This window comes from Trematomus bernacchii, unplaced genomic scaffold, assembly GCF_902827165.1.
Source record: "Trematomus bernacchii unplaced genomic scaffold, fTreBer1.1, whole genome shotgun sequence".
NCBI lineage: Eukaryota > Metazoa > Chordata > Actinopteri > Perciformes > Nototheniidae > Trematomus > Trematomus bernacchii.
In genome coordinates, this window is record NW_022987698.1 from 389031 (window position 1) to 402999 (window position 13969).

General features: G+C 41.6%; 2 protein-coding genes across 6 annotated transcripts in view; one reads left to right on the forward strand and one right to left on the reverse strand.

The window, feature by feature from the left end:
• The window catches only part of megf6b (multiple EGF-like-domains 6b), a 54577-nt gene extending 51731 nt beyond the window's left edge, over positions 1-2846 (forward strand). For both annotated transcript variants that reach the window (XM_034138878.1, XM_034138877.1), the window contains 4 exons: positions 125-253; positions 341-469; positions 1407-1535; positions 1782-2846. In XM_034138878.1, the coding sequence (XP_033994769.1) occupies positions 125-253; positions 341-469; positions 1407-1535; positions 1782-1849 (455 nt within the window). In that variant the 3' untranslated portion in view covers positions 1850-2846. The remainder of the gene's footprint in view (positions 1-124; positions 254-340; positions 470-1406; positions 1536-1781) is intronic.
• Positions 2722-13969, reverse strand: part of kcnab2a (potassium voltage-gated channel, shaker-related subfamily, beta member 2 a) — a 79698-nt gene continuing 68450 nt past the window's right edge. For all 4 annotated transcript variants that reach the window (XM_034138883.1, XM_034138881.1, XM_034138882.1 and 1 more), the window contains 9 exons: positions 13834-13878; positions 13585-13628; positions 12397-12483; positions 10837-10922; positions 10571-10691; positions 10322-10416; positions 9053-9173; positions 7383-7471; positions 2722-6284 (listed from right to left, as the gene is read on the reverse strand). In XM_034138883.1, the coding sequence (XP_033994774.1) occupies positions 6195-6284; positions 7383-7471; positions 9053-9173; positions 10322-10416; positions 10571-10691; positions 10837-10922; positions 12397-12483; positions 13585-13628; positions 13834-13878 (778 nt within the window). In that variant the 3' untranslated portion in view covers positions 2722-6194. The remainder of the gene's footprint in view (positions 6285-7382; positions 7472-9052; positions 9174-10321; positions 10417-10570; positions 10692-10836; positions 10923-12396; positions 12484-13584; positions 13629-13833; positions 13879-13969) is intronic.

Sequence of the window (13969 nt, forward strand, 5' to 3'; positions counted from 1 at the left end):
CCTTAAATGGTATGTTTATGAAGGTGTGGGAACCCTATTTTAGACTAAATTATGAATCCAATAGGAACAATTAAAACCATAAAGGTCATCCTGAAATCATATCCTGCTAATCCCTCGCCCTCAGCCTGTCCTCCCGGTCTCCACGGCCCTCTGTGTCAGCTGCAGTGTGACTGTGTGAACGGAGCCTCCTGTCACCCAGCGTCGGGACACTGCGTCTGTCCTGCAGGATCCCGCGGAGCTCGCTGTCACAGAGGTAAGTCACATCACAGCTGATCACCACAGAATAATACCAGGATCGAGGGGAATTCTCCGCCTAATGTGTCCTCTGTTTGTTCCTCAGTGTGTGAGCAGGGGACATACGGTCCTGGCTGTGCCAAGCTGTGCGACTGTGAAGACGACGCTCCCTGTGATCACGTGACAGGAAGATGCCTCTGCTCCTCCGGGAGGACTGGACTCAGATGTGACATCGGTAATGTTCTAGCAATGTTCTGTTTTTTTTAGATGTAATTATCGTTTAATTAAATGATAGTGAAATACAGAATCTAAATAAAAAGGATGTCCTGTAGGAACATCTCAATTTAAACTATATAGCAGTGCAAGTAAACCAAAACCAAAAGATGCGGTTAAACCGAACACCTTGATTAATTTAGACGAGGGGGAGATTTACAATTGGTTGTTAAGAACAAAGTATCTTATTATTTTTGTTTGTTAATTTTATAGTTCAATCTTGGAGGATGCTAACCCAGGAATTATACCTTTTAGGTGTGTTTCTCTGGTATCAAAGACATAGGATTCATTTTGTGTAAAAAGATAACATTTGGTTAAAATACATTTTTGTTAAGGCTAACCTTAGATTGACTTTGAAATTAGTCAGTTATCCATGAATGAGTTTGAAAGAGGTGGGTTGATAAAGCATGTTGTATTGGCGAAAAGCAATGCATTTAATCATCTGTACTTTAGCATAGGTTGGTGTTTGGCCAACCATTTTAATGCATAAAACTGTGGCTGCGAGGGAGTGCGGTCTTCTTTGATCCAGAAGGTTGTGGGTTTAATTTCAGCCCGTGCAGTCAACATGTTATTGTATCCTTGGGCAAGATACTTAACCCTTGGATGCTCCCGATGGCATAGGCAACTGTGTGTGAATATGTATGAATGTTAGCTTCCCTAGAGCAAGTGGTACTGCTCTGTGTTAATGAGGTGTGAATGACTCATAGTATGTAAAGCGCTTTGAGGGGTCGGAAACACTATATAAGCACACTCCATTTACCATAACAGTAGTTTGAAAGCGTTGTCAATATTCTCCTCCTTCTTCCGGAGAGGGACAATTATTATTTCCCAAAAAATCAAACATTATGACGTCTACCTTTGTGTATTTGTATTAAGTTTGTGTTTACGTCTTGTGTCAGACTGCAGAGCGAACCACTACGGGCCTGACTGTGCAGAGACCTGTGAGTGTCACAACAGCTCGCAGTGCGACCGGCGTAGCGGCCGCTGCTCCTGCCTGCACGGCTGGATTGGGCTGTCCTGTCGAGAAGGTAGGATAATGACTAACCATCCGGACTGACACACACTCCTGCTGTCTTATCAGTTATTGTATTCTCCATTGCATCCACATTGACGGCAGGTGCTTTGCTGACCCATGAGTCAGGACAGAAGTGACATTTAGCTGACTAGGTGAAATAAGAGTAAATAACTAAAGTGCTGACAGCGATACGTTCCTGCAGCGCTGCACTTTGTGTCGTGTTTGTTCTGATCAAATATGAATGTGTGCGTTTCCTCAGGTGGACCTCCACGTCTCAACTACGGAAACAGCAGCAGAGGAGACACGCAGCACGAAAACTCGTTATAGCACCTGACTGCAAGACTACAACGAGGACAGATCGACCATGTTTTACTGAAGTGACTCGAGTGAGTGGAGACCTGTGACAGGAAGTTGGAGCAGGCAGCTGGAAAACCTACAGGGAAATAGACTCTCTGATGAGAACTGCAGTTTCCTGTTTGGACCCGAGCTCGATGATTTTTTTTTTTTGGGTGCCTAAGTGTCCTTTGAGCTGTCAGCCTGACCTGCCACAGAGGTACTGTGTGAATTTTCTTGAGGTCAAAGTGGAACGAACACACTTTTAGTCTTCAGGGTTCAAATCCTCAATGACTTTATCCGTAGGGTGCCGTGTCCGGAGATTATGGTTGCGTTTACTGCACTTTTGGTATTTTGTGTTTATATTTTGTCCTTGAAATACCTTTTGCAGGTACTGTGTATAAAATATTATTTTTTAAGGAGATTGCTGGATATGATGCAACCTGAGGCAGTTTAAGATGTCATGACATACCACTACTATGATGTTGTGTTTTAATCTATACAATATGAAGTATAACCTCAGTCCAATGGTGCTATGTTGCTACAGTGCAACAAAGACTATATTGATATTCAGACATTTACCGTTTAATATCAAAAGGGAGCACATTCCTAAATATGCCTTGACACAGCTGGAATTTTACAGAGTCACTAAGGATTACACATTTATATGCACCTTATTTGGCGTTAAGTCTAAATATTTTATGTTGTGTATAAATTGCTTCATATTTATATTTCTCACAGTTGTATACAATTAAATATACCGCAAGTTTAAAATGCATTGTTTGGTTTCCAATGGATAAAAGTGACTTTGCAGCTTTACCAAATTCACACCCAGAATATTTTACACCAATAAAGACACACAGATGTTTGTTTACCATTCTTATTTTATCATTATTTCATTTTCATTGAAGATCAAAGCTGTACATCATGTCTAAATTTAAATTCAAGCACAGTGCAGATAGCAACGCCTGCAAAAGAAAAATAAAGAAAAGAGAAAAGGCAGAGGTGACCACAACCAGAAATATATACAAAGGTCAAACTATGTACAGGAGATACCAGGCTCTCACTACGTCATTTTCAGAGTGAATTCAGTCCGATAATGCATTCACTTCAGAGCATTCCTCATACACAACACAAAGAAATTGCTTATTTTTGTCAGTCTTAAACCAATACAATACTGATAGGAAAAATGCAGCATCATAAAAAAAAAAAAACTGTTTTCTGATTCTCTCTACTGCATTAAAGGCTAAAACATAAAAAATATATTCTCTGTATAACCTACAACCTTCTGTAAAATAAGCTCTGTTCATCTGGGGGGCTGGTTTCATTTCTGATCTAGTCATTAACATGTTAGAACAGCAAATATGCAGAAACTAGACCTCTTAAAGCATGAATTTCTCCTACACAGGCGAGGGCACCAGCTAACAACACTTTAGCCTTAAACATTAAAGAGTTATTTCTACAATGTGCAGAAACCTTTTACACCAAGAGATCTTTGTTGGGCAGGTCAGCACGATGTGAAATAACACTGATGGTCAAACTAAATGCACAGCGATACCATTTAAAGGGAAAGTTTGACATTTTAGGAAATGCACTAATTGGTTTTCTATGTTAGTTGGACTCAACTGATATCACACATCTGTACAGTAGATATGATGCTACAGCCAGCAGGCGGCTAACTTAGCTTAGCATAAAGAACTGGGAACAGGAAATACAGCTAGCATAGCCTGTATACAGTCTGCCTACCATATATATATAGGCTATATATATATAATTTTGTTATTTTATTGCGGTGTTTTTGAGGTTGGTTTCCCCTACCTTTAAAATGAGATATGTTATGTTGATTATTGAGCTTTAGAGTAGCTGGTAGGTAGATGAGGTGGTCGGACTAGCTGTTTGTGTTTTCAGACTTAATGCTAAGCTATATAGCCTGCTGCTAGCTGTAAGGATATTCAGCAGACAGATATACATATGGTGTCAACATTTTTTTATTTGAACTCTCAGTAAGAGCATAAATAAGCGTATTTCTCATAATGCCGAACTTGAAGTCTCAGGACGTCCTCCCAACTCCCTGCAGTGAAAGGTACTAAGACACAGGAACTCCACAGACTACATTAACTAAAAGTTCTTTGCTTTTCTTTTTTTTCCTCTTTTGAGAAAACACTCAGACACAGCAAATCAAACGTATACAGGGATCAACTAATACAACAGGCTAAAGCAAGGGATACGTTTAGTTGCTCCCCTCCCCCCCATACAAACAAACAGGATCAACAGCAGAGACATGAAATCACATTGTTGCTGTTAAAAATCACCTAGGAGGACTCGAGGAGCAGACCTCGTCTGCACAAATCCTGCACAATAACTCCCACTTCATTCAAGTCAGCATTTGCATTTAAATTACCGTTTTCTTCATGTGTTTATTTGTTCTGCTAAGAATCAATATTAATCAGCGGTTAGTTAAGATTTGTTACCTAAACGTCTTTCGTAAGCGGAGTAGCATCACCTCACTTGTCCCGTAGGTGCTGTAGGCTGGGTGAACAGGGGTCATGCTTTGAGGATGTAACATGCTATCCACTTGTGCTTTAATCACAGTAAGAGAGCACCCAAAGGAGAAACAATGATATAGGGCCGTGTCAAAATCTGCAATAATATTTCTGACACATCTCAGGTTGTAGGCTATGTTGCCTGAAACAAACCTTACCAATCCTAAAGCAGTTAGCTGTACTTATGCATTCTGTATATGAAGGACATATTTGTTAACTACTGTAGTATAACAGTGTGATCAAGTAAAGATATATATATATATTTATATGGAGTCAAGTCCATACCGTTGATAGATAACAAGCTGGACAGCACATGCGCCAAGATGACTTCTATAATCTTGCAGGAAGTGAGTGTGAAACCCTCGGGTGTCATCAAAGAGAGATGAAGAAGAAGAGGACGATCTTTGGATCAAGCCACGCTAAATTTTCACCGGTCCTGCCTAGTGTCTGAACGAGAAAGAAAGACAGACGAGTAAATACAACCTCCTGACCGTGTGCATGCCAACACACGTCTAAAACCACCTGCTCTGTTCCCTGAGCTGCTGCCACGCACTGATTCACCGGACACTCCACCACCGCCTCCAACTAATGCCACCTCCACCAGTCAGCGTACAGTATTTACTGGGGACATGAAAGGGCAGCTGTTTACACGCCAAAGCCCAGAGCAGAGTCTGATAAAACTGTAAATAAGGCAAAACACTTGAGCAAAATGTGGTCAAGGAGAAGTTTCCATGAGATGTGGAGCCAGCACTGATATATGACCACTTCCTACACAGTAAATCCTCAGCCTGAAAACAGAGAACAGATTCCAGAGGACACAGTGAAGCACAACGCTGCATTCGATTTAACGCGACTGCAGTTTCTACTGATAGGGATGAATGAAAAGCTAATCTCTTCTTTAGTGGCAGACAAGGTGCTCCGACTCGTCGTCACAGACATTTCACAGGTAAAGTCGGAGGAGGAGCCTCATTCCCCCTCTTCATCTAGGCCGCCGCCGACACACTCAAGACAGCAGGAGAGTCGGAGCATCAGGCTGGACCAACGTACCGACAGTGAAGACACAAAGGGAGGATGAGGAGGAGAGCGGATTATCAGGAGATATGAATCTATAGTGCAATGGCTCTGAGATAAGACTATTGTTATACGCATCCTCTCCCCTCCTTAGAACATCCCTCCAACACCTACACTGACAATACTAAAGTGCTGATTGTTAAAGCCCATGGGAAGGCTCGTACACTGACAACGTCGACAACACACACAAAAGACTTTTCAGAGTAACCTTGACCAACTTGTACATGGGTGTTTTGTAAACAGAACGTCCAAGGAACAAATGCATGGCTATGGTACATGTGCAACAGAGTAGTTCTGGTATATTCGTATTAACTTTATCTTCCTTTTAGTTGCATTCAGTTTTAGAAAAAAAAAAAAGAAAGAGAAATCTGGCTGCCAAGCAAGCGTGTGCTTTTTTTAATTTTTTTTTAAAAGGTATTTTTCTTTAAGGTTTTGAAATACGTTCAGCTGAATTGAATGTATAACTGATTTAAGTATGAGCGCATATCCCTAACCTCCACTTTGTCTTTCTTCCTTTCCTGTGGAGGTCACAGTATTTCCCCCCCCTTTTCTTATCTTATCCTTGTAACTCTCTAGAGGCGCCCTGGGTGGCCTTGGTGTGGCCAGCCTCATGCGCCAGGGTCTCACTCAGTAAAAGCTCAAGCAAACAGAGGATCAGGCAAAGGTGGGGCGCTGTCGCTGCATCCCGTGCAGCCCTGCCGGGGTGGGGGGGGGGGCACTGCGCGTTAGGAGCGGTAGTCCTTTTTACTGTACGGCTTGTTCCCCAGGATGCTGTCCACCTCGTGTGTGATGGACGATGACAACTTCGGAAGAACCTGCAACGGGGGATAGACACAAATGTTATATATGTATTTTGCAAAATTAGCTGTCAGAGGTGTTGGACATTGTTTCACAGAGAAAATCATCTGAAATCGTCTGCAGTTGCGTGTCACAGCCTCTAGATAGCACTGAATGGTGACTTTCATTTCTTGTAGTTGCCGCCTAAATTGGGCTGTCCATTCCACTGCAACTTCCAGATCGTAACTTCCAATAAAGAAAACAAAAAACTAGAAAAAGGATTAAACATTTGTTATGCTGATCTGCAGAAAAGTCCCCTTTTCAAATTTGGAGTTTAAAGGAACCTCAGCAGAATGTACCACAGTACTCATTACACAGCAGCATGCTCTAGAATATTTTAGTGTAAGTTCATTTACATAAATACATTTTAAATAGATGTATAGTTTAATTTCCCATTGATCTAATTAAATTAAAACAAATCATTTGTAGAAAATACTTTGTTTTCTAGCTATAGTAGCCAATAATAAAATAAGTTTCAATAAAGGCATTTTATTTGTATTTTATTAAACATGGACTGTGTTGCAATTTCAGCGTGTTTGAGGAAAAATACCCTGTTAAAAGGAAACTGCAGAGCCCTGGGGAAATGTGAGCATAGCATTTCAAAAGCGAAATATCAAATGTGCTGATGGAGAGACAACCTATAGTGTGAACACATCCAGGACACACACAAACACGGGAGCATACACAAAGCACCAGAATATAAAAGAGTAAGAAGGCTTTTGGCTGCAGGCCAGACATAATGTGAGGACAAGATGTAAACCCCCACCGGTCTGAAAAACCCATTAAAAGAGTGCATTTTATCAGGAGAGGAAGAAGTGGCCGTAAGCTCGCCTCCAATCCCCCTGGCAAATGATACTCGGCTGACCTTATTAACTCGGTACAGTAGAGCACCCAAGCGTGCAGCAGCACACAGCCCAGGAGGCCGAGCCGTACCCGGGAGAGGAAGCTGCTGCTGCAGACTGTAAGTCACGAATAGGGCCTTATGAAACGGGTCAAGTCACGTTTTTCCACAAACTCAGCAGCTGATTTGCAGAAAACAAACATGTTTACCATCTCACTTGTGTGTGTAGCCTCACCTGTATCGCTCCTATGTTCTCCATCAGCTGTTCGGTGCTGGACGCCCCTAAAAGGACGCAGCTCACCCCCTCATTCCGTAGGCACCACGCTGCAGGGGACCAGTAAACAGCAATGACATCCAAAACCACCACTTTGTACAAAACACACTCTCCCACAGCGTCACACAATCATATTTACACAACATACACCAGTTTAAAGGAACATAAAAGGCTTCCTGTTGGCAAATTAAATATCGTATAAAACTGTCAGCAAACTCTGCACTCACATCACACAGCATACACAGCCTTTACATATCACAGTAGAAAAACACACCCCTCCACTACAAGAAAATCTCCCCTACTCTTACAGGCAAACGTGTTATCAACCAAATGTTCTGATGTACAATATCATATTTTATTATTATGGATTAACATGTGATGGCAGCATTTTATTGTTTAAGATGGTTGAAAGGAAGCTAACTTCCTATTATATATACTGTTTATATTTTGTATAGTATAGACGCCATATTGTGATCTCTCAGGAAGAACTGACAGAAAAACCTCCTCTGTGTTTGGTGTGATTATTATTGGGATCTGTATTAAGCAAAACGACAGCTCCGAAAAATAGGCTTGTAAGAAGATTACAGGAAAAAGGGATGAAGAATTTAGCTGTAAAAATAGTGGAATTATAATTCTACGCAAATCCTCAACCAGTGTGAAAATCTGGCCAAAGATGACATTTGGAAATCGAGCCCTGAACTTCCCTCAGGTCTCAGATAACATCTCACAACATCTAGTACTAATGGTAACTAATTACCACCAGATTCTCCTGATCCAGCAGCACCAGGCCTCAGTATGAAGCCGAGGCAGGAAGGAGTCCATCATTGTTACATAGTTTTATTCAATACTGGAGTGCCACAGTGATCTAGAGGACGACATGATGGACATAAATCTCCTGTGGTGCCTTCAGGAGCGCTGGAAGGATTTATGCTGGTTGGGGAGATGAGGGTGACTGCTAATGGCCTGTGTAACCTAATCTATGACACTGCATTACTGCGAGGGTGAAAAATCTGCCGTGATCTGTGCAGAGATAGGAGAGGAAGTCCCAGATTTACTTTCCTGAGACGCCTGGCGCTTTAACAGCCCTCCAAGGAGTCGACGTCTTCGAGGGTTCGCACATTCTCATTTTCCTGCCGGGCAGTGAATCCATATCGGCCACTGGCTGGATTTATGTCTGGGTTGTTATTTTAATGCTGACACTGTAGACTGTTAAACACTTGTTAACACCACAGATCTGCAAATGTATACTGTAAACATGTTGGCATTCCTTATGTTGAAGTTTACATTACTGTCTTATGCATTCAAGGGAGAGGGATTCTTGTTTAGTAAGAGATACTGAATTAATTGTGGAAATGTGTCGCTGGCAGACACAGACATTTAAAGATGAATTTAAGTTGAGTTACCTTTTAATGTGCTCGTTCTTAATTTCCTTCATATTCACTTTTTCTCATTTACGCCTGTTTTAAAAAGAACGCTTTTAAAGCTGTTTCGTCACACACACATACGTGACAACACAGCAACAAACAAACAAACCAGACATCTGCCAGAGAGGCGTTGACCTCGGCCCGCCCGAGGCAGAGGGACGGACAGACAGACAGAAAGAGAGAGAGCGGCAGAGTGTATCTGCGTACCGATGGCGAGTTGGGGCAGAGTGCAGCCCAGCCGCTCCGCGATTGCCTGCAGCTCTTTCAACTTCGCCTGCTGACGCCGGCCCTCCTCGCTCAAGATCTTGTCCTTCAACCACTGGTAACCCTGTTGAAAACACAGCACACCTGCTCAAAAACACAGCCCTGCTCACACACCGCTGCCCCGCAGCTCCTGTGTCACCAGGGCCTGTTTTTAAACATGTGACTCTGTCTCACGCTATCTAAGCCTCAGTCAGGGAAACACACCTAGAGCTATGATTACTTAAAATATAAAATTACAAAGTATTAGAGTAAAAAATGTAACTGACTAATACTGTTATTTACAAAAAATTCAATCCAATGAGTCAAAACAGTATTATATCCAAAAAGAGAAACAAGGATCAGAAATGATACCATTATGCCATTATTAGAATATGATTAACCACTTAGAATAATCAAAGAGCCAAAATACCACAAACCACAACACTGAACCAGACAGGAAAATGCACATTCCACACAAGTCACCAAAAGTACTACACAACACCAACACGGAGAACCACTACCTCTACTCGACAGTCACTGACACACAAACTACAGATACACAACATCCAGCGCACACACACACATCGTTGCATTGAGTCAGTTTGCTTGGAGGAGAAGTTGTCTCTGACTCAAGAATTACTCTACTTTTTCAATTCTGGATCTCAAAATGTAGTTTTTAGTTTTTGTATTTTTGTATTTCTAAAGCAAAATGTGTCACTACTGTATAAAGTAAAATATTCTGCTTGGTTTGTGTAAACTGAATGAAATCATTAGAACCGGTTCTCTTCTCATTGTAAGGTTCCTTTGTGCTTGAAAAGTCTAAAAAAAAAATAGGAGTTGCTTGGAATAACAGGAATTGCTTCATGATTCATCTACCAATTGAATTATTCAATTCTAGATAAAAAACAAATGCTTGCATACATAGTCTCAGATTGAAAACAAACTACTTAAAACATTATGGACCTGTTTTGTCATACATGTTGTGTGTTTATCTCATGTATTGTGCGTGCAAGCGGTGATGAACAGCACTGCTCGGGAGAGATGCAGAGTGCATGGCGTCAACCATGGCACTGAAAACACAGAGACATGAGAGAATGCACAGAGTTACAGAACCTGAAAGACACAACACACACAATAAGCAAACAGAACAGTGGGAGAGACAGAACAGTGACACCAGTGCAGATGATCCGAGCGGGAAAAACACAAAAAAAACATCCAGCGACATTTGTCTACCTTCAGAGAGGCCCGTGAGTAGGGAGGCACCCTGCCGTCATATTTCCCTGAGATGATCCCACAGGCCAGAGGCGACCACGTCATGGCCCCCACCCCTGAGAAGACAGACATGTGATCGTCAAGACACTACTGTAGGACTCTCTGAAACCATTTCTGTGCAAATTGGCATTTAAGACAAGGCATTTATTTTTGTACAATTTGTGTCACCTAACATCTGGAAGACCTCAGCCAAAGTCTACTCCTGCTCACCTATCTTATGGAAGAGCTCAGGTAGCTGCACCTCCACCTTCTCTCTCTGGAACATATGGTACTCAGCCTGCTCACAGATGGGAGGAATCTGGTTGAATTGTCGCGCCACCGAATACGCTTCCTAAAGGAAAAAGGACAAATTAACCTCATATACTATAAAGATTGAACATCAGGAACAGGTAGGATACAGCAAGGGTATGTTTGGAATTATAATCTGCCCCGAGTATCCCTGATTATATTGGATCTTTGTCCACACCAAGTCTCACCATTATCTCCATCGGGCTCCAGCGGGAGGTTCCCCAGTACATGGCCATGCCCTGGTTTATCACATGGGTCATTGCTCGAACCGTTTCTGTAAGTAAAAACACACAAACATGTAAACAACACCATCAATGCACCATCAGAGTCACACTGTTGTGTTTGTAGAAATGCATTTTCGCTTCTCTTCAGTTCTCACACATATGAATCAGACAATGTCCTGAGAGCCTGCTGCATGTCTATCTGAGCCACTTGTTCTGTAATATTATAATGTGTGTATTTGATATAATTTGCAATCCAAATTGGCTAGGCCATTCAGGAGAGAAATAGGAGACCGATTATGTTAATCAGAATGGTGAGCAATTTATTCAGATGAGGATGACAGCTATTCATAACACGGCACACTTGAATGGCATTATTGTAGAGAGATATTTGTTATCTACATCATGCTACAGGGCTACAGAAGAGGAGCCCAGTGAAATAATGAGGACTATGATGGTAAGATGGTTCATTGACAGGGCGTGTTCATGAAGTTTTGTGCTGAATGAATGTTTCACATATTCTGATGTTTTTCCTTTCACTCACACTATATTTTATTTGAGGACATCAGATAGGAATTTCATTTTACAGCCAAATCTGAGCTTGTGAGACAGCAAATGAAACATCACATAACCTGACTTTAATTTCCGTCTTCTTATCGGTTAGAGTATCAAGAAAAAACACGAAGCATGTATGATAACAAGAAGAGATTCCCAGAGAACATCAGGGAGCACCAGAATGTAATAATGAAGTCCCTAAATAACCCTCCACCCATCCATCTGTTCACCTTGCTGATGCAGTGTTTCTAAAAGTCTCTCTGACAACCCAATCAGCCCTGCTTTCATCTAGTGGGCGCTTGGCTTCAGAGGGTTTCTCTGTAAACTGACAGAACAGCAGGTCACCACTTCTTCACCCCATACACACTACCCTTTAGCTTCTGCCAGAATCAAATTCAACAGATGGTCCAACAACTGTGGTTTTAAAGAAATGGATGCAAAGCTGTCAATGCAAATTGTGGGCAATCTTTAAAGGGCAGATCAGCAAAATAATTGCCTTGACTTTTAAATCAAACAACACCAACTACTTCTGACTAATCAGACACTGAAGTATTGCCTCCACTTTGATGCTTCCACAGTGAAGCATCAAAGTGGAGGCAGGAAGACGACCTGTGACCGATCTCTGTAACCCGAAGGGGGAACTCTGACTCAGGAGCAAATGCATCCTGTGTGACCAGCTGAGCCCACACACAGTTAGCACTCTGCCATTTAAAGGTCTGCAGCATCAGTATCTACACTCATTCTGACTGTGGAGGAGGATGCACCAGGACAACATGCAGCATTTCAAAATAGATATTTCAGTTACAAGAGGTTTGTGAGTCTTTGCATTGCAGTAGTCATAGAGACAGAAAAGAGGGGATTTATTTTAATGTGCATATTACAAAATTAAGGAAACATGTTTGCGGGAATGGAAACAAAACATGTGATGATTCAAAACCATTAAGGATAAAGTAGAGACAATAGAAACATTACCTTCCATAGGTGTGTTAGGGTCCGGTCTGTTTGCAAAAACCACATCCACATATTCTAGCTGCAGTCTTTCGAGAGAGGCTTTTAAACCTGGAAATAAGCAACATTGTTAGTAAAGTGGTATTGAACCTCTGCTGCGCCACATTATTATGCTCTTCATACAAAATTAAACCAATATACTGACAAACAAATAAAGGAGGTGTTTCTTTAATCATTAGTGGTATGAAAAAGTTTTGTTGGGACCCCCAGAGTGTGTAAATTGTTAAAAATGTAGCCTTTATCCCTTTAACCCTCCTGTTGTCTTCGGGTCAAATCTTACTACTTTCATCAATCATAACTTTTTTGTTTTACATTCGATTGCATTAAGGCTTTATGATATCCTTCACAGTAGACATTTGAACATATTAAATAGCTGATCACCTCTTTCATTCAATTTTGGATGAGTTAGTCAACTTTGTAACACCCATGGTGTTCCCGGTCAAAAATGACCGCCATAAAGAAAAGGAATTAGTAACCATCCGGATCAGATAAAACACACACACAAACACCCACACCCACACCCACACACACACACACACACACACTCTAGATGTGTTCCCCCCCCCCTTATGTGCCCAATCCCCCCATGTGAATCATACCTGGCACTCACAAACACACACACACACACACACACACACACACACACACACACACACACACACACACACACACACACACACACACACACACACACACACACACACACACACACACACACACACACACACACACACACACACACACACACACACACACACACACACACACACACACACACACACACACACACACAACAATTTGATACATTTCCCGCTCTTATGTGCCCATCCCCCCACATGGATCACACCTGGCAAACGCAATACATGTTCAGTGTCTATTCTTTGTATATTTACTGCAGTTTTTCATGTATACCAGTAGTCTGAAACAATATTTACAGTTTGAAAGGGTGTTCAATTACATTTGGTGATGATGAATTTTTTGTGTTAATGTAATAGCAGTTAAAACAGGACCGGTCAAATTTGACCGCAAACACCAAAGTAAGGGGGGGAAAACGAAGACAATAGGAGGGTTAAGCCAAAAATATCGAATTAAGACATTTTTTTTGTTGCAGTGTCAGCATTCAACACAACAACCTGTGGCGCTGCTACTTACCTTCTATAATGTGTTTTCGAGATAAACCTCTTTCAGTCTCCGCTCTAAAGAAAAAAAGAAATACAAACAATCACTTTCAATATGACTGGACCTGCCCCCTCTGCGATGACATACTATTAGCAAAAGAACCTGAAAACAGATTAGTTTGGATGAAACATGATCCCATTACCAGGAGCATCAACCAGAAAAACAATAATGCAGGAGGATCGTTTCACATTTGAGTCAAAGCCGCAGCCAGAAGAAACTTACTTTCCACCCCAGAAGATTTTTGTTGTTATCACAAAAGTTGAACGTCTGAAAAAGCAAAAAAGAGAGCACATCTGTTACAACAACTGGCACACACTGAGAATTATAGCATACGCCTCCAACGTAATTCCTTCCTATT